At 57.1% G+C, this 18,494-nt stretch overlaps 5 protein-coding genes and 1 long non-coding RNA gene across 11 annotated transcripts; 3 read left to right on the plus strand and 3 right to left on the minus strand.

The window, feature by feature from the left end:
* Positions 1 to 20: 20 nt before the first annotated feature.
* POLR1H (RNA polymerase I subunit H) lies at positions 21 to 1,027 on the minus strand. The gene is made up of 5 exons (XM_065664861.1): positions 919 to 1,027; positions 634 to 765; positions 449 to 546; positions 225 to 334; positions 21 to 102 (listed from the first exon to the last, which is right to left on the minus strand). Exons 2-5 carry the CDS (start codon positions 761 to 763, stop codon positions 78 to 80), a joined length of 363 nt encoding a protein of 120 aa, XP_065520933.1. The 5' UTR covers positions 764 to 765; positions 919 to 1,027; the 3' UTR covers positions 21 to 77.
* A 153-nt stretch (positions 1,028 to 1,180) lies between these two features.
* Positions 1,181 to 7,729, plus strand: MGAT1 (alpha-1,3-mannosyl-glycoprotein 2-beta-N-acetylglucosaminyltransferase). Of its 4 annotated transcripts, XR_010609271.1 has the most exons (5): positions 1,181 to 1,236; positions 1,546 to 1,795; positions 3,642 to 6,195; positions 6,341 to 6,449; positions 6,888 to 7,729. XR_010609271.1 is itself a non-coding variant. In XM_065664852.1 (3 exons), the coding sequence occupies exon 3, from the start codon at positions 3,671 to 3,673 to the stop codon at positions 5,003 to 5,005; it is 1,335 nt and encodes a 444-aa protein (XP_065520924.1). In that variant the 5' UTR covers positions 1,181 to 1,236; positions 1,546 to 1,795; positions 3,642 to 3,670; the 3' UTR covers positions 5,006 to 7,729. The 4 variants fall into 4 exon arrangements, 1 of the variants encoding a protein (XP_065520924.1); XR_010609270.1 differs by having other exon boundaries at positions 3,642 to 6,449; XM_065664852.1 differs by having other exon boundaries at positions 3,642 to 7,729.
* A 435-nt stretch (positions 7,730 to 8,164) lies between these two features.
* Positions 8,165 to 8,963, plus strand: LOC136006803 (histone H1.1-like). Its single transcript, XM_065664856.1, has one exon. The coding sequence runs from the start codon at positions 8,302 to 8,304 to the stop codon at positions 8,896 to 8,898; it is 597 nt and encodes a 198-aa protein (XP_065520928.1). The 5' UTR covers positions 8,165 to 8,301; the 3' UTR covers positions 8,899 to 8,963.
* Positions 8,964 to 9,638: 675 nt separating this feature from the next.
* LOC136006807 (uncharacterized) lies at positions 9,639 to 11,011 on the minus strand. The gene is made up of 3 exons (XR_010609273.1): positions 10,627 to 11,011; positions 10,337 to 10,543; positions 9,639 to 10,190 (listed from the first exon to the last, which is right to left on the minus strand). It is a non-coding gene; the product is annotated as an uncharacterized LOC136006807 (long non-coding RNA).
* On the plus strand, positions 9,653 to 14,471 carry LOC136006802 (butyrophilin subfamily 1 member A1-like). Of its 3 annotated transcripts, none has more exons than XM_065664855.1 (3): positions 9,653 to 9,933; positions 13,140 to 13,235; positions 13,455 to 14,471. In XM_065664855.1, exons 2-3 carry the CDS (start codon positions 13,160 to 13,162, stop codon positions 13,988 to 13,990), a joined length of 612 nt encoding a protein of 203 aa, XP_065520927.1. In that variant the 5' UTR covers positions 9,653 to 9,933; positions 13,140 to 13,159; the 3' UTR covers positions 13,991 to 14,471. The 3 variants fall into 3 exon arrangements, with proteins under 3 accessions (XP_065520927.1, XP_065520926.1, XP_065520925.1); XM_065664854.1 differs by lacking the exon at positions 9,653 to 9,933 and adding an exon at positions 11,030 to 12,522 and having other exon boundaries at positions 12,820 to 13,235; XM_065664853.1 differs by lacking the exon at positions 9,653 to 9,933 and adding an exon at positions 11,030 to 12,522.
* Positions 14,472 to 14,746: 275 nt separating this feature from the next.
* Positions 14,747 to 17,577, minus strand: LOC136006789 (C-type lectin domain family 2 member D-like). The gene is made up of 5 exons (XM_065664842.1): positions 17,438 to 17,577; positions 16,704 to 16,796; positions 16,428 to 16,612; positions 16,237 to 16,340; positions 14,747 to 15,364 (listed from the first exon to the last, which is right to left on the minus strand). The coding sequence occupies exons 1-5, from the start codon at positions 17,568 to 17,570 to the stop codon at positions 15,220 to 15,222; spliced, it is 660 nt and encodes a 219-aa protein (XP_065520914.1). The 5' UTR covers positions 17,571 to 17,577; the 3' UTR covers positions 14,747 to 15,219.
* Between the last annotated feature and the right edge of the window lie 917 nt (positions 17,578 to 18,494).

Here is an 18,494-nt window from a genome sequence, read left to right on the forward strand (position 1 = left end):
GTTTTAAGTGAGACACCCCCTGAATCAACACCCTGGAGGGGTTTATTGAGCACATGGGGGGGGGCACAAACACCCCATCAGGAATCCTCCTTCTCCTGGAACCTGTGGGGAGAGAAGGGGTGGTTATGGGGGGGTCAGAGAGGGGAAAACGGGGGGTCAGAAAGGGCAAAAGGGGGGATCCATATGGAAGTGGGGGGATCCATATGGAAGGGGGGGTCCCTCACCTGCAATGGGGGCACGTATAGAACACGGTCTGGCCCTCATCGGCCGAGCGCATCTGCCGGGTGCGATAAGCCATCCCCTCATGCCCGCAGCGGGGGCAGCGCCGCTCCACCTGCATGTGCCCCCCCCCCCCAGGACATGGGGTTACAACCCCCTGCCCTATGGGGGGGCTATAAACAGCGGGGGTCCCTCCCCAATGGGGTGTTACCCCCCCATAGCCACTGACCAGGGGTCCTTGGAAGTGGGGAGCAGGATCCTGCCCCCTCCCCGCGGGCTCCAACCGGTTGAACTCGATGGTGCTGCGGATCGTTTTCCCCTCAAAGTCTATGGGACAAAGGAAGTCAAGGGGGGCGGGGGGGGGTCATGTCCCGGTGTGTGTCGTGTCCCCCCCCCAACCTTGTCCCCACTGACCGGCGGTGTCGAGGGTGAAGCTGCAGCGGGGGCAGCGGATGCTGCTCTGCGGGCCCGGCCGGGGCAGGACGGAGCCGCACTCGGGGCAGAAATCCAGGCAGGACTGGAAGCAGGAGGAGGGGAGCTCCATGGCTGGCAATGGGGGGGGAGGAAAGCGGGGGGGGGGGGTGTCAGTATCACCCAGCACCCCCTTTCCTGCCCGCTGCCATCGGCCCCCGTTACCTTCGCTGCCCCCCCATTGCCTCCCATAGCCCCCTTCACCCCCCCAGAGCAGACAAGTCGAACCCTTCCACGGCGCCCAGACAGTCCCGAACGCGCGCAGCTCCAGCCCCGCCCCTCTCTTTACGTCACTTCCCCCTCGCGGCGCGCGTTATTGATTGACGCGAAAAGCCACGGAGGGGGCGTGTCCATCCTGCGAAGGGGCGTGGCTTTTGTGGGGGCGTGGCCTGACGGCGTTGTTTCCAATCGGAGCGCGGCTTTGCGCCGGGGTGGGCGTGGCCTTCCATAAATGGGCAGGCACGGGGGCGTGGTCTCGCCGTTGCCATGGCGTCGCTTCCGCTGCGGCGGGGCGGAAGTGGCGGGAGCTGCCGGGAGGCGCTGCTGGTACCGGCCGGGGCCGGGGGGGGGGGGGCGGCCCCGTGGGGCCGGGGAGGGCCATTGGGGCCTATGGGGCTGGGAGGGCCTTCGGTGTCCCCTATGGGGCTGGGTGGGGGGGGCCCTGTGCCCTATAGCGGCAAGGAGGAGGCTCCCTCCCCATTCCCTACGGGAATTCCTCTTCCTGCGGGATTCGGGGCAGGGGGATCCATGAGGAGGTTGGGGGGGGGGAGGTTGTGTTCATTAATGGGGGAATTGGGCATTTAACCTTTTCCTCCCCATTGAAGAGCTCTTTGGATCCCCCCCCCCCCCCCCCAGGACCATGCCTGGGGGCTGGAGGGTGCTGAGCCCGGAGGCAGCGGCCGGACCGACGGACACAGCCCCCGCCATGGCCTGACCCCCCCCCCCCCCCGCACCGGCTCCGTGTGGAAGCTCCGAAGGGAGGGAAGCAGCGACTTGACCCCCCCTCCCCCCCCCCATTCCCAAGGGATTCTCAGGCGGCTCTGGAAAAGGAGGGGGAGGGGGAACCCCAGCGACCCCCCTCCCCCTGGAGCGACGGCACAAGCAGGTAACCCCCTGCGGGAAGAAGGGAGGGGCTTTTCCCGGCGAATTGCCATTGGGAAGGGGTTAAAATCCCCTTGGAAAGGGGGGGGAAATGGGGATGCAGGGGAAGATCGAGGCGCTGGGGTGATGCTCGGTGGCAAATCCCATGGGAAAAGCGCTTCATTTGGGCCAGGGTGAGGGTTGGTTCCGTTGAGCGCCGTCGCTGTGGTTTATTTTGGTGTCTCCCCAGGGGAAATGAAGCCAAAAAGGTGGGAAAAGGGGAAAAATCAGAGCGGGGGGGGGATCCCAAAACTTGCTTCCTTGGTCCGTTATGGGTGGGTTTGGGATGCTGAGGCCGGAGCTGCTTCTGCCGGGATGCAAAAAGAGCCTGGATTAGTTAAAAAGGGGGTTTAATGGGTTGTTTAAAGGTGATGGAATGAAACGGGGGGGGGGGGTACCCCGAATCTGCTGGTTTGGGGTCTCTGGGGGCTGCTGTGATGAGGAAAAGGAGCTTAAACCCCCCCAAAATCCTTTAGGAATGCCTGGGGTTGGGGGGGGTCACCTTTAAGCACCAAAGAAGGGGGGAAGCGTCAGCCCCAGCCTGGATTTGGGATGGGGGGGGGGGTTGGGGGTCCTGAAGGGTTCAATGGGATCGGAGCTGGGAGGCCCCGGGGCGCAGCCGAGGGCTGGGGAAATCCCGGCTCTGCTTACTCAGCGCCTGGCTGCCGGCTCCGGCCTCGGCACCAGGGCACGGCGCGGCTCAGCTGCCCTTTGGGGCCAAAACCCCCTTGTTTGGGGCCAAAACCCCCTTGTTTGGGGCCAAAACCCCCTTGTTTGGGGCCAAAACCGCCTCCTTTGGAGCCAAACCAGCCCCATTCCGAGGCAGAACCCCTCATTCTGAGCCAAGCCGCCGGCTGCCCCCAGCCTTTCGGCCCCAGGTATGGCTTAACCCAGCGCCTCCCCCTGCAGAGCCCCCATTGAGGAGCTCAAATCCCCCCTAAATTCCCCTTTTCCCACCTTTTTTCCCTTCTTTTCCTTCTCTCCGGCTGCTTTTCCGGGCTGCGACAGCTCTTTTGGGGCCTGGATGGGGGATCTGAACCAGTTGTTTTCCGCCTTACCGGCACTTTCCCCTTTTCCCTTCCCCTCCTGTTGCCTTTGGCCTCACCCCCCCCTTTTACCACTCCAAACCCTTGATTTTCCCTCTTCCCCCCCTCCTTTTTTCCATTTAAATCCCCCTTTTCCGGGTGTTTTCTTCCCTTTTAATTCCCCTTTTCCGCCCGCCAACGTGGCCGGCGGCGCCGTTAACCCTTGAGCCGCTCCCGCTGCGCTTCACCAGTCGCTGCTTTCCCCTCTCTTTATTCTCCCTGGTGCTTCCATTCCCCTTTTCCTTATGGTTTTCCTTCCTTAAACCCCCCCTTTCCCTCCCACTTCCTGCCCTCGCTGACATCTTCCCTTTGCCGGTAGGAGTCAAACCGGGCTGGGGGGGGGGGTAAAAACTCTCTGAAAACAGAGGATTTTAGCACCCAAATTGAAACTTTCTTCTATATCTCAAGCAAAAACTTCCCCCCCCCCCCCCCCCCATCTTCCCGGTGCCGAATCGTGCCTGGAACCGGCCTTGGGGTTAATGTTTAACGGGAATGGACTCTGCTCCCCGCTCCCCCCGCGGAGATTTGGGGTTTAGGTTCAGAATTTGCCATTTCCCCCCCCCCCCCCCCCCCCATCCCAGTTTTGGGGCTGTTTTTGTGCCACGTTTCTGGTGGGAGGCTCCATGGCCGCGTTGTTTCACTTCCTCTCCCCATGCGGGGGGGGGTTGTTCCTCTGTTGAGGGGTGAAAGGAGGCCCCTGAACCCTCTCTCTTGCTGCGGTCCCAGGTCCATGGCATGGGAGTGAGCGCTGAAGGATGCTGAAGAAGAGCAGCTTGGTGCTGTGGGGGGCGGCGCTCTTCATCGCCTGGAACGGCCTCCTCCTCCTCTTCCTCTGGAGCCGCCCGACCTCGCCTCCCGACGGCGACCTCCTCACGGCCCAAGTGATCCGCTTGGCCCAGGACGCCGAAACCGAGCTGGAGCGGCAGAAGCAGCTCCTGCACCAGATCCACCGCTACAGCGGCCTCTGGAGCCGGCGGCACCACCGCGGCCCCGGCACCGTCAAACCGCCCCCTCCGCCGCCGCCGTCCCCGGCACCGCCGCAGCCCACCGAGCCCGGCGGCACCGTGCTGCCCGTGCTGGTGCTGGCCTGCGACCGCAGCACCGTGCGCCGCTGCCTCGATAAGCTCCTGCGGTACCGGCCCTCGGCGCAGCAATTCCCCGTCATCGTGAGCCAGGATTGCGGGCACGCCGAGACCGCCCGGGTCATCGCTTCCTATGGGGATGCCGTGGCTCATATCCGGCAGCCGGACCTCAGCGACATCCCGGTGCCGGCGGAGCATAGGAAATTCCAAGGATACTACAAAATCGCCCGGCATTACCGCTGGGCGTTGGGGCAGGTTTTCCGCACGTTCCGGTACCGCGCTGCCATCGTGGTGGAGGATGACTTAGAAGTTGCTCCGGATTTCTTTGAGTACTTCCAAGCGGCATTCCCGCTGCTCCTGGCCGACCGCAGCCTCTGGTGCGTGTCCGCTTGGAATGACAACGGGAAGGAGCAGATGGTGGATGTCGCACAGGCTGAACTGCTTTACAGGACTGATTTCTTTCCAGGCCTTGGTTGGTTGCTTTTAGCCGAGCTTTGGGATGAACTTGAGCCCAAATGGCCGCGAGCGTTTTGGGACGATTGGATGCGGCAGCCGGAGCAGCGCCGGGATCGCTCCTGCGTCCGGCCCGAGGTCTCCCGTACGATGACGTTCGGTCGCAAAGGCGTGAGCCACGGGCAGTTCTTTGACCAGTATTTAAAATTCATCAAACTCAACGACCGTTTCGTGCCTTTTACCCAACTGGATCTTTCTTACCTCAAAAAGGACGAGTACGAACGTTCCTTCCTCCCTAAGGTTTACTCCGCTCCGGAGGTGAGGGTGGAAGAGCTCCAGGGGAACCGGCGCCGGGAGCTGGGCACCGTCCGCCTCCAATACAGCGGCCGTGACTCCTTCAAGGCCTTCGCCAAAGCTTTGGGGCTGATGGACGACCTCAAGTCCGGCGTCCCCCGCGCCGGCTACCGCGGCATCGTCAGCTTCGTCTATAGGGGACGGCGCGTTTACCTGGCGCCCCCCTCGGACTGGACGGGATACGATCCCAGCTGGAGTTAGCGGGAATTGCGCTGCTCGGTGTGGTTTTGTTGCAGGGGGGATTTCCCCCCCGTTTTCATTGTTTTGGGGTTTTTTTTGTGGTGTGGATTTAGACGGGAGGAGCCGCGACACGATTCGGGGCGAGTGGAGGAATGATTTTGCAGAATAAATGGCAAAAAAACCCTAAAACTCCCCCCAAAAGTCAGTTTCTTTTGCCAGTGCTGTCATCAGCACCACTCGGTTCCTCTACTGCGCTCACAGGGCTTTGCTCTTATATTCAGCTTAATGCTCTTGGTGCTATAGACCATAAACTGACCAGTATGGGTCTACACGGACCTGTGTGGGTCTATGTGGACCTGTATGGGTCTACACAGATCTATTGGGTGGGGGGTCTCTGGAGATCTATGGGAGTCTGGGCAAACTGGTGACACTGGGAAGCATTTATGCCACCCTCCAGCAGGGTTTGCGTTAAATGTGGGTGATTTTAGGGATATTTTGGAAGCAGTTTCCTCCCCACCTCCCCTGCTGGTGCTGAATAGAGCAAATTTTCACTTAAAAGGGGGACAAAGTGGGATTTTGGGGTATTATCAGCACTTTCCCCTTGATACAGCAGCGTGGAGCCCCTCTGACATTAACCAGTCCCTACCCAGCGTGGGGGTTTCTTCCCCAGGTGAGTGCTATTTTGAGGTGGAGAATCCCCATTTTCCAGAGCTGCTTCTTCAGGGACAATGCTCAAAATGGGACAAACTTCCCCAAAACCCTGCCTGCTTTGCACTGGAGCTGTATTTTGGGGCAAAATACACCCAAATTGGAGCCTTCAGGGTATAAAAGTGTCTTTTGAACCCCGTTTTTCTGAACACCCGCCCATCATTAACCCGCGGTTGGTGGGAACAGTGAGGGTGGGATGGTGCGGACGAGGCAGGAGGCTGAGGTTAAGAAAGTGCACCGAAAACGCTCCTTCTGCAGCCCCAAAACGCATCTGCCTCGTTCCTGGGGTCTGTTACTGCGGGAAAGGGTCCGTCACTCATGGAGAAAACACCTTAAGCTGTTCCCTGAGGGCTGTTTTCACAGGGTGATGCAAGGTTTATCTGTCATCCCAAAGGGTTTTGAGAGTTATGGATGGGGCTGCTGTGGAGGCTCTGCTTGAGGAATGGGTGCTGTGTGCCCTCCATGATAAACCATCTGCCATACAAGTTGCTGATGTGAGGCTGGTGAGGTGTCTTTGCTTGAAAAGAAGCTGATTCCCCTCCTGCCCAGCAGTGGAGAAGTCAGCTCTGGGCCTGCTGAGTTACATAGAAAGGTGATTTTTTTTTTTGTTCTTTAAGCTTTATTTTTTTGCACGGACTTTCAAATTAGATCTTCATAAAGCTTTTCAAGTGGCAAGTGGATGGAACAGAGTGTTGGAAGCTTGTCCGTTGGAGCAGGACACCGCAAGAGAAGCATTTTGATTTTTCCTCGATGTCATGTAAGTGTTTCCAAACCTTGTGTCGTAACCGGCTCTTGTCTTTTGAGGACAATACCACCTATGACCTACTTTACCAAGTAGAGAAACAACTAATTACACACCGAGCTGGGCTGTAATTTGGGTTTAGTGGTGATCTGTGGGTTTGTCAGGAGCCTTATTTAAAATTAGGGCCCTGGAGATGAAAGCAGCCGTCCTCCCTGCTGCCTTTCCTGGTGGTTTCTTTTCTTCCTTGGGCTGACGTTGCTAGTCTCTGGGGACAGGGAGGCAAATCTGGCAGCAAAGACAGAGCGATTTGGGCTGTAATAGGCAGAGACCTGCCTGGTCATGCCTGCGCTGCCTGATAATGGTGCTTTATTATGTGGTTTAACCATAGTAACAACTTCCTGTTGTGTCAAGATGATGGGTTGTTTATTTATTTCCCTTTCTATGCATTTCTAGGTGGTGAAATAGCGGATGAAATCCTGCCCGTGGCCTCTTTCCCTGCTCACATCCTGGCTGCGATTGCAAAACCACAGGGAGGCCCCAGCCCGAGTGATGCCGGGAGGCACAAGAAGTGGTTTTATCCCCTAAATTCTCTGCAAATCCTAAGCAGGAACTTTTCTGCTGGCAAAACCTTGCTACACGGCGTCAACCAGCAGCAGCAGAGCCGTTTTTCTTCCTCAAATTGAGCTCTTTTAACTCTTTTAGGGGAGGTTCTCCCCGGTTTTCTGGGTCACGCTTCCATCGATAACCCCCCTTAACAGACACAGACTCGCCCCTACACGAGGAGGGACTGGAAAGGGGGGGAGCCCACCGTGGGAGAGCGGATCGGAAAGGCCCATTCTGATTGGTTCATATCTCCCAGCCAATAAGAAGCCTCACTGCGTCCGAAGGCCAATAGGAAGAGGCATTTGTGATCCCACTCCCTCTATTCACACCCGTGGGGGAAGTCTCCGGAGTGCGGTGGAGCAGAGCGCGATGCAACGAGATTGATGATCCAGGAGCGGCCAGAACAAAGCAAATCCTTCAGTTTAACGTCAGGTAGCAGCTCTTGGGCAACAAAAAAGCAAAACAAAAAAACCCGAAACCGTTTATTTAAAAGTATTCTTCTTTTTCTCTGATAGATCTGCAATAATGGGGTGTTCATTAGCAGGGAACAAAATTTCAAGATTAATTAATTCTTAAGTGTTTCAGGCCGTTTCCAAGGAGGATCTTAACCTTCAAGAGACCTCACCTCTGCAAGAGGCAGCAGCTGGCGAAACCAGGGCTGTGCTAGACATAAATACTTTTCCAGAAATTGACACGTTTTGCTGGTCTTCTTCGTATCTATACACACAAACCTTAAACCAAACCAGTGCTCATATCGTGTTTAACTTCTATTCTTTATTTATAACCGGATTTCAGAGCTGCAGAACCTTGGTGCCACCGCTCGTTGCACCTGCTTAACTTTCTGGGGTGATTTTCAGCTTTTTAGGTGGCTTTTTTTAACATAGTTTCTCTAGGGCTTGGCCAAGGGGACACAAGGGGGGGGGGTGAGTGAACCCAGCTCCGGCGGGGCAGGTCTTTTTGAGGGGAAAAGCCCCCTTTTGGAGCCGGAGGAAGGTGGGGGGTGCAGAGGTGCGTGGAGATTGATTCGGTCGCGTCCGCCGCAGACGGGAGGGGGGATGAGGAGGGAGCGGTTGATTCGGTCGCGTCCGCCGGAGAGGGGAGGGGGGGATGAGAAGGGAGAGGTTGATTCGGTTGCGTCCGGCACAGGGCTATATAAAGGGCCTCCGAGCGGCGCTGTTTCGCAGTCGGGAGGCGGCAGCTCGGCGAGCAGGAGCGGCGCGCAGCGGAGCGGGCAGAGCAGCGCCTCGAAGCCGCCGGCCGGGTCATGCCACGGGGGAGAGTCACGCCGCGGCCATCCACCTCGAGCGTGCCGCTATCGCTGCCGCCCAGGCGCCGGCGGCCGTCGCTCTCGGATCTCATTCTCCGCGCCGTCTGTTTCTCGCCGGCCCGTAGAGGTGCCTCGTTAGCTGTCATTAAGAAGAGTCTCGCTGCCGAGGGCTACGACGTGCGGCGCAACAGCGGTCGCTTGAAGGCGGCGCTTAGTTCTTCGATCAACAAGGGGCTTCTGGAGCGGGTGACAGGCAGCGGCGCCGCTGGTTCGTTCCGCATCGGCCCCGTAGGTAAGGAGCAACTTGGTAGAAACACGCGGCGCGGGAGGGCGGCCGGTGGATCCCGACGGCGGCGGCGGCGGGCCGGGAAGACGAAGGGGCGCAGGCGCGCTGTTAAAGCCACCGCTCAGCGGCTGAAGAAGCCGTCTAGACCGCGGGGAAGGGCGAAGGCAGCGCCCGCAGCACAGAACAGGGCAGAGGACGCGGCCGGGGGAGCGGAGGAGGCGACGGCAGCCGAGGGCGTGGAGGTGGAGGTGGAGGTGACTGAGGCTGCGATGGAGGGAGCGGCCGCGGGTCCGGAGGCTCCGTGTTAGTGTGAGGGAGCAATAAACGTTGAACCCAAAGGCTCTTACAAGAGCTACATGGGGGTTCAGCCGGAGAGCTGGTCACCAGTGTCGTTGAGAGAACGGCGCCGTGGCCCGGGCGTGGCGCCGGTGAAAGGGCTGCGCCGGAGGGAAGCTGCTGCCTCGTGTCACTGAAAGAGCTGCGCCGAGGGACAGGCGGGGCGGCGGTGGCAGGGGTACGCCGGGGGGGTTGTCTGGTGCCCCGCGTCACTGAAAGAGCTGCACCGAGGGACAGGCGGGGTTCAGCAGACGGTGTGCACCGAGGGGTGGGTGATGATCGCCGCCCCGTGTCACCGAAAGAGCTGCGCCGAGGGACAGGCGGGGCGGCGCTGGCAGGGCTGCGGCGGGGGTGGCTGCTGCCCCGCACCGCTAAAAGGGCTTCAGCGAGAGAGCAGAGGCGCAGCAGTGAGCGTGAACCGAAGGGCGTGTGACGAAGGGTGATCGCCGCCCCGTGTCACTGAAAGAGCTGCACCGAGGGACAGGCGGGGCGGCGGTGGCAGGGCTGCGCCCCGGGGGTGGCTGCTGCGCTCACCGCTAACGGAGCTACACCGAGGGACAGGCGGGGTTCGGCTCGGAACGACTCCCCCCCCCCCCCCCCGCCATCACTCCGGCCGCTGCGCCACAGACGGGTTTGTGGAGGCAGCGGCAGCTGGAACGGGTGGAGACAGGAGCGGTTTCCAATCAGGTCCGCCAAGCACGCCGGGGGGGGGGGGGGAGGGGGGGCGGGGCAGGCGGGGTGTCCGGTGGCGCAGTTTTCAACCAGGTCCGCATCTTCACTCCCAGGGAGTGGGTCCGGCGTTCCGGTGCCCCGCGGTGGCCGCCCGTAGCCGTGCAATGCACACCTTAAACTGTACCGCGCGCGCTTTATCTGTCGTTTTATTACTGTAGCGGCGAGCGGCTGCTCTGTGGCACCCGAAGCCCGGGCTCCATCCAAAGCGGTGGGGCGGCTGCCGGAGCAGAACACCGGCATCTTGCAGCTGCTCCTGCGCGACCTGAGCAGCTCAGGTATGAAGCCGCTGGGGCTCCGCTGCCGCTTCCTGCTCCTCATCCCACCGCACGCTCTTTCTGTCCGCCAGGAGCTGTGGGAGAGGAGCCCAGCTGGGATCCGCAGTTGCTTTTGCTGCAGGGAAAGCCGGGGGGGGTCAGTGGGAGGGTGAGGCCATTGTAAGGGCAGGAAGAAAGGGACAGGAAGGTCACTGCACCCTTTCTCTCTCTGCTGGGAGAGTTCCCAGGTCCTGGCTTTGGTTCCGGTCTCCTTGTGTCTGGGAGAAGGAAGGCAGGTGGGGAGGTGAGCGTGGGCCCGGGCCTGCTGCCTCCCCTGAAACTTTCCTGAAATGCCAAAATAGCCCAGAACTCCCCCAATATCTCTTAAATTACCCCCAAATAACTGAATTTTCCCCCCATATACCTGTGAGCTCCTTCAGGGCCTCCCGGAGAGCATCCTGCTGGTGCCGGCAGGAGCTCAGGCTCCTTTCCAGCTCAGTGAGGAGCCCAGGCGGAAGCTGAAGCTTTGTTTCGCTCCAGCTGGAAAGAGGCACCATGGAGCTGGACGATCAACAGGGTCACAAGGGTGCGGGGAGGGTGCCACGTACCTGCTTAGGATGCTCCCGATATCCTAAAAGGGAGAAAAAAAGGGGTTGAGGACCCCCCACCCCAGGCACTGCTCTGGGGGTGCTTTTGGCTCCGTCAGGGCCTCACCTGGGGCAGGCACTTGGCCTCCAGCTGCCCAATGAGCCCATGGAGCCGCGCGATGCCCTCAGCCACCCGTGAAGACTTCTCCTCCTGAGCGGTTTCAAAGGCGGCGTCGAGCTCCGCCAGCCGGGCCAGGGCCGCGCGCTCCTTCTCCGCCAGCAGCCGCCGCAGCCGCTCGAACTCAGCCCTGATGCGGCCCCGCTCTGCCTCACTGCTTGCCTTGGAGCGGAGACACCAAAGTCCCCCTTTGAACAGCCCCAAAGACCTGAATTTGTCCCCTTCAAGCTAAAGGACAACGGGCTTTGGCTGGGACCAGGACAGGGATGTGGTTGAGTAATGAGCAGGGGGTAAATAACCAGTGAATCCAATGCTTTTCCTTCTCCTTTTCCCTTTGCTGCTGCCACTTCAGGTCCAAAACCAACTTGGGAAGTTGGGGAGCCTGGAAGTCTAAAACCCCTGGGCAGTGTGTGTGTGTGGGGGGGTTAATTCCACGTTAATGAACATCCCTTTAGGACTTGATCTGGCCCCATGAAAAGGAAGCGATTTACAGCAGCTGCGCATGGAGGTGGTGCCCACCAAACCTGCCCAGATCTGCTCCAACCGGATCCGGGGCTTTACAGGGCGCTGGGAAGCAGCACGGAGACGATCCCATGTGTTTTGGGGCGGGGGGGGGAACCTACCCAGGGACCCATTTGGCTGCTGGAACAAGGAGGGGCCCCTCACCAGATAATCCATGCGCTGCTTCTCTTCACTCATTCTCCAGTCCAGAAGCTCCGCCAACACCTTCCTTAGAGCCCACAGTTGAGACTGGAGCCCCTCCTGGATGCACCCCCCAATGAAATCATAACGGGAAGCTCATTTGTATAACCCTGCCTTTAAAATCCTAAATTATATGGGGGAAGAAAGTGAATTCCCCCCAAAAAGCCACCTCCTGAAAAGCAGGAATCTACTCTCTTCAAGCTTCTCCCATAAGGAGCCTGATGGGTCCCACAGGGAGGATGAGCTCACCTCATAGACCTCAACGGGTCTCCCCAAAAGCTCCGTGGCTGCAGCAAGCGGCTGCTCATCCATCGCTGCTTGGTCCTTGAGCGGGGTTTTGCCCCTTCAGCAGCAGGTGACCGAGGTGGCTTCCTCTGGGCTGGATGTTGCTTGCTGGTCCTCGAACCGCCCCTGGGTGTTCCCGTGCTCGGATCCTGGGTGGGAAGAGGCAAATTCCCTCACCCACGGCTGGCTTTAAACGTGGTTTATCCCCTCCAGCTCATCCCATTGCCAGGCTTTGCGGCCGCACCCTGCAGCCATAGAATCATAGGGCTGCTTGCGTTGGAAGGGGCCTTAAAGCTCATCCAGCTCCAGTGCTGGACCCCTTCCACTGAAGCAGCTTGCTCCAAGCCCCTGTGTCCAACCTGGCCTTGAGCACTGCCAGGGATGGGGCAGCCACAGCTTCTCTGGGCACCCTGTGCCAGCGCCTCAGCACCCTCACAGGGAAGAGCTTCTGCCTTAGATCCAACCTGAACTCCCCATTTCAGTTTAGCCCCATCACCCCTTGTCCATCCTTGGCTCGGTTCTGCTGCACACAAGTGGCTGCAGACAGATTTGGGGGTAAAAATGACTTCAATGATGCACATTTTTGTCACTGCTGGGTTTTTATTCCCTTCCCTTCATTGCTGACGAAGGGAATGGCCCTGACATGGGGCACAAAAGGCACAATCGGAGGGCGCAGGAGGCGCCCGAACGTGTCATGGCCCCGTCTGCAAGCAGGAGATTGGGGCTCTCCTCCCTCCCTGGCCGATAAAAGCAGAGCTGGGACTGAGCGGAGCCGGTGCCAAAGAGAGGGGAAACCCCAAGAAGAGGGAGAATTCCAGGTGGGAAAGCAGCCGGAGGAGCCTCAAAGCAACACAAAAGGTTCGAATGGGGCAATTCCCAGCTTCGTTTTGGGGTGGGAAAGGGGATTTTGAGCACTCTCCCACCCCATCCGCGAGGGACGGAAGCGGGTTTAGCCTTGCTCTGCCCTCAGGATCTTTGCTTTGGATTTAAAGGTGTTTTCCAGCGGTTGGTTGTGGTTTTTCTTCCTGTCTACCCATAACCAACCAAATGGGGGCTTTTGGGTGCGAAGCTACAGATTTCCTGCTTTTATCCTCACTGAAGGCTGTTTTCCCACCGTTTCCCCGCTGCCGCTCACCCACCCGCTGCTTTCCCTAGGGAAAACACTCGGGAAAGCCGGAACCGGTTTGCTTTGGAGCGCTGCGTTCCACCACTTGGAGGCTCCATTGCTCTTCACGGCCCTCGCAGCCGCCCTTGCCTCCCTTGCGCACGTTGATAACCCAGGGAGCGAACGGATTTAACCCATCTCCGGCTCTCCCCCATAGATAAGCGAGGCTCCTTCGCAACCACGGGGTAAAACCCGATGGTTTCCTGCAGGCATTTGGGTTAAATGCAGTGTTCGAACCCGTTTTCTGACTCAAAAACCCTGAGCCGGGCGAACCTTGAGGGCCATAACCGAGTTCTGCTCTCTCTCGGAGGGGGGGACGCGGAGGGAGCGATGTCGTTCCTCCTCAAGCCACGGCAATGCACGTGGGATCTCGCCCCGGACTATCACACAGCAAAGCAGTTTGAAGGTAACGGAAGGGGCTGCCGAGGAGCTGGGTCCCAATTCCTCGTGGTTTAGGGGTCGCATCAAGCGAGATCTCCACTGGAGGATCTTCAGCTTCGCCTTCTCCCTCCTCCATCCCCAACCCCATCTCTTCACTTCCCCCCCCCCCCCTTTCTCCTTGTGCACAGAAACCGTGCAAGGGGATTTCTGGGGTGTTTCTGATTCCTCCCCTTTCGCTCCCCAGTGGACGTGACCCTGGACCCGGCCACCGCGGGCCCTGAAGTGATCCTGTCCGAGGACCTCAAGGAGGCCTCCTGGGGTAGACCTGGCCTCCGCTGGCCGGATGCCCCGGGCCGCTTTGACACCGACCCCTGCCTACTGGGCAGGGAGGGCTTCACCTCGGGGCGCCACTACTGGGAGCTGGAGGCCACGGGGCGGTTCTGGGCCGTGGGGGTGGCCCTGGAGTCGGTGCAGAGGAAGGGCCGGGTCCTCTTCAAGCCCAGTGCCCACATCTGGGGGCTGCAGAGGTACGACGAGCTCTGCGTGGCCCTCACGGCCCCGTCCAACACCTCTGTCCCGCTGGGCAACGGGGGCATCGGGGTCTACCTGGACTACGAGGTGGGGGAAGTCTCCTTCTACGCCGTGGGCAGCCGCCAGCGCGTCTTCACCTTCCCCGTGGGCTCCTTCAGTGGGGAGAGGGTGTTCCCCTACTTCTGCGTGCTCCTCTCCACCATCAGACTCTCTGCCAAGGGGTCGACCACTGCTGGGGTTGGTTTGTGATGGTTGGAAACGCTCCTTGATGCTCCTCAGCTCTTACGTTCCAGCTCCTGGAGTCGTTTCCATTGCAGCTCATGGTCCTACCTCCATATAATGCGTTCCAGGTTCTGGGTTACATCAGGGGGGTTTGGGTGCAGCTCATCCCCTCTGAAAGCCACCACCATTAAATCCATCCCAAGCTCCTTCACCGAGCTTCTTTTGAGCTGAATACTTGGGTTTTCCACCCAAAACCAGCCCCTCCAAAGGTTTCTTTTCCTGCCCCCCTGGCCCAGCTCCCGACCTGAATTAACACCCCCCCCCCCCCCCCCCCCAATTTCTGCAGCTTGGAGCTCACACCTTGGGTTACCGCGGGTTTTGTCAGCACAGGATGGGCTCCTGCTCCTTTCCCCCCTGCCTTGTGCTGCTCCCCACTCTGAGGCTGCCTCGTGTGTGATGGGTTATAAATGTGCCCACAATAGAATAAATACGTTTTGTTTCACTATGAGTGGGACGAATTGTCCTCATTTCACCCCAAACACCCCCCTGGGCTGCCCCAGATGGGATTTCAAAGGCAAAATGGGGCAAAATGAGCCCAAATTTGATGTCCAAATGTGTGTAAATGAAGCCAGAGCGATTTGGGCCGGTCTCTACACTGTAAGAAGAGAGGGAAAGGCAATGGAGTCATTCCCATTACCCATCCAAATGCAAAGGGATGGGAATTTCAGGGGGAAGATGCCCCACTGGTGACGGGACCCCCGTGTATAGGGAAAAGAGGCAGGTTTGGATAGAACTAGCATTTATTAGACCAAGTAGCACCCGTGTAGGGCTGTGGGGAAGAGAAACACATGTATGGGGAACACAGCTGGAAAACCAGGAAGCAACTGGGAGGAACCTGCCCATGGTGGCAGCTGGGCTCAGGTTTTGGGGCGAAAACACCCTGAATGGGGTAAATCTTGTTATAGGAAGCACAGTGTCCACGTGCGTGAGGCCACGGTGACGGGTGATGGCTTATGGAAGCGGATCTGGAGGGATCAGCCCCATTCCCACATTCCAGCGCTGTGGATTTGCCAGGAAGGGGCCACAGGGATTTAAACCAGAGGAAAACTCAGGAGGAAAACCAGGACAAGACCCAGTGCCGGGCAATTCCCAAAGCACATCCCAGGGGCTCCTTGGCCGCGCCGGGGTCTTCTCCCATGCAATTCCCTTTCTTTTCTCCACCGAAGGACCAAGAGCACCAAAGCGGCTGCAGGTTTTCAGGTGAGATTCCAGCCTTCGGGATGGCTGCGGCTCCCAGCCTGGGGGTGGCTGCACACGGAGTACTTCATCAGGGAGCACCAGTCGCTGCTGATCCCGTCTCCGTTGACAAAGGCGCATTGTCCCCTACCGCGGACCTGGAACCTGCCCCACGGAGCAGAGGGAGAACTCAATGGGTTGCGTCTCCCATTGGGATCAACAGAGGAGCAGGGAGCACCATTCCCAGGGCAGGGCAAAGCTGCTTCCGGCTCCTCAATGGAGGGAATGTGCTCAGTTTTCCAAGGGGATTTTGTGCCCTCAAGGCCCTGCACCACGAAGCCACGGACTGTGGCCCAAGAGCTGTAGCTCAAACAGTGTTTGATTGCTCCCACCTCATTAAAGTTATATCTGTATGTATGAATTTATATAGATAATTATATCTATTTTATAGATGCACATGTATAATATGTATATATTATAGATACTATATATAATTATGTGTATATATGTATAAATATATATAAATATGTATATTTATATATATAACTCTAACCCTAACCCTATATATAAATCCTATATATAATATATATAATATATTAAATATATATAATAGTATAATATAATATAAGCATATCTATAAACCCATGTATATATTATATATAAAAATATACATATTTTACTATATTGTATTACAAATATATATTTATATATTTATATAATTATTATAATTATATATTAAAATTATAATAATACATTATATAAACTATATTATTATATATTTATATATTATATGTTATGTTATGTATTACATTTTATATGCTACGTATTAATTATATATTGTTATATATTATACGGTTATGTTATGTGCTATATGCATGTTATATATTATACATTATGTTTTATATATGTATTCTATATTGTTATATATTATATATTAATTATTATGCATTATATATTATATATATGTGTGTGTGCCTTCTTGCATTCATCCCCTGCCCCGCCCCAGCCCCTGGTCCCCAGCAGGAGCCCGGACATACGAGTTGTTGAAGAGAGACCCATTGACCCACGTCCAGGGTGCGGATCCTTCCCTCCAGAGCCCGATCCAGTAGTGCAGGGAGCCCCCGTAGCGCAAGAGGAAGCGCTGCAGGGGTGAAAGCCAAGCATCAGGCTGGGTGAATCCCAAAGGGGCTTCCCAACAGCTCCCGCTCCGCAGGGATTCCCCCTTTACCAGCTCCTCCCACGTGTCGATGGCGGCCAAATGGGCCCCGAGGGACAGGCAGAAGCTCTCGCTCCTGTTCCACTCCGCTTCGTCCTCCACGAAGTAAAAGCACTTCTGCCTGTACCCGATCCCGTTTTCCAGGCAGCCGGAATGGTTGGGAGCGGGGCAGGCGGGGCAGGAGGGGAACTTCTTCACTGGGAACGAGCGGAAGAGGCGGTGGTGAGCGCTGCCCGCAGCAGGAGGCGGTGGCGATGGATCCCTCCATCCTCATCCTCGGCCACTCACCCGCCAGCCCGATGATGGCCAGGAGCAGCGCGGCCACGACCACAGTGACCCCAATGGGAACCTTCTTGTCCTTGATGCACTTGAGGCTAAAACCTGGGGACAAAACGCATGGAAGAGGCACCCAGAGCTCCCCATGGGTGCCCCAACGCCCCTAAACCCAGCCACAAAGCACTGGGGGGGGGCACAGGATCAGGTCAGGGTCCTCTCATCCAAGGACCCCAGTGCATCCCCTCCCTCCACAAGCAATGGGCTCCATCCCTGCAAGCGGCCTTGCCCTTCCTCCCGTTCTCCTTCCGAGCTCTTGGAGCTGCTCCCATCGCATTGAGCCCAACCACAAAGCCCCAAACCAACGTCCCCAGTACAAGACTGGTGCTTACTGGTCCCTTCCCCTGCTCTCTGCATCCCTGGGGCAGCCTGGTCCTCGCCTGTGGAAGCGAAGAGTCACTGATTGTGAGGATATTCGGGAGGAAATCCATGACTTTGGGTATCTAATCCCAGGGAAAAGCAGCATTTCCCCTCCATCTGCTTGACGGCAGGAAGGGAAGCACCATTCCCACCTTCAGGAACACAGAACTCGTTTGGTTTCCCTGCTTTCTGCGGCTTGGTCGCATCGGCTCCATTGCTGCTCAGCCCCATCCCCACCCCAGCACCCTCGAAGAGCCACATCCAAAGCGCATCCCCGACTCCCATCACATCCCAGGCAGCCTTTGGGAAAGGGGATGGCGCTTCGGTACCTGCGTCACGGCCGGGTCCTGCCATCCCTGCGGCCGTGGAGGCGCATCCCGTCCCCGGGGATGCTCCCGGCTGCTCCCCTGGTCCCCAAAAGGCTTCCCCCCGAGCTCTGTTCCCTCCTCTTCCCGTGTCCATGGAATTCCTGCCCCTCGGAACCTCCCACGCCGCATTTTTCCCCACAAAAGCCGGCTGTTCTCCCACATTCCACAGGGGCTCAGCCTCTTCCCAAAGGAACACGCGGGGGCTCCCATTCAGAAGGGAAATTCCAAGGCTCAGTGCAAGAAGGAGCTGGGGCCGAGAAGCCGCTGGCACCGGGGCAATTCCCGACGTGGGGAATGGCCGGAGCAGCTCCCGGGGGAAGGGGGCTTTGCTTGCACCAGTCTGTCCATCGCTATCCCATGGACACCTCACGCATTAACAATATTGTATTGATAAGGGTGTATTGATAATGGTGCACTGATAATGGTGTATTGATAATGGTGCACTAATAATGGTGTATTGATAACGGTGTATTGATAATGGTGCACTAATAATGGTGTATTGATAACAGTGTATTGATAATGGTGCACTAATAACGGTGTATTGATAACGGTGTATTGATAATGGTGCACTAATAACGGTGTATTGATAACGGTGTATTGATAATGGTGCACTAATAATGGTGTATTGATAACGGTGTATTGATAACAATGTATTGATAACGGTGTATTGATAATGGTGCACTAGTAATGGTGCATTGATAACGGTGTATTGATAATGGTGCACTAATAACGGTGTATTGATAACGGTGTATTGATAATGGTGCACTAATAATGGTGTATTGATAACGGTGTATTGATAACAGTTTATTAATAATGGTGTATTGATAATGGTGTATTGATAAGGGTGTATTGATAAGGGTACATTAATAATGGTGTATTGATAATGGTGCACTAATAATAGTATATTGATAACAGTGTATTGATAACGGTGTATTGATAATGATGTATTGGTAATGGTGCATTCAAAATGGTGCACTGATAATACTGTATTGATAACAGTGTATTGATAATGGTGTAC

This window comes from Lathamus discolor, unplaced genomic scaffold, assembly GCF_037157495.1.
Source record: "Lathamus discolor isolate bLatDis1 unplaced genomic scaffold, bLatDis1.hap1 Scaffold_70, whole genome shotgun sequence".
Classification (NCBI taxonomy): domain Eukaryota; kingdom Metazoa; phylum Chordata; class Aves; order Psittaciformes; family Psittacidae; genus Lathamus; species Lathamus discolor.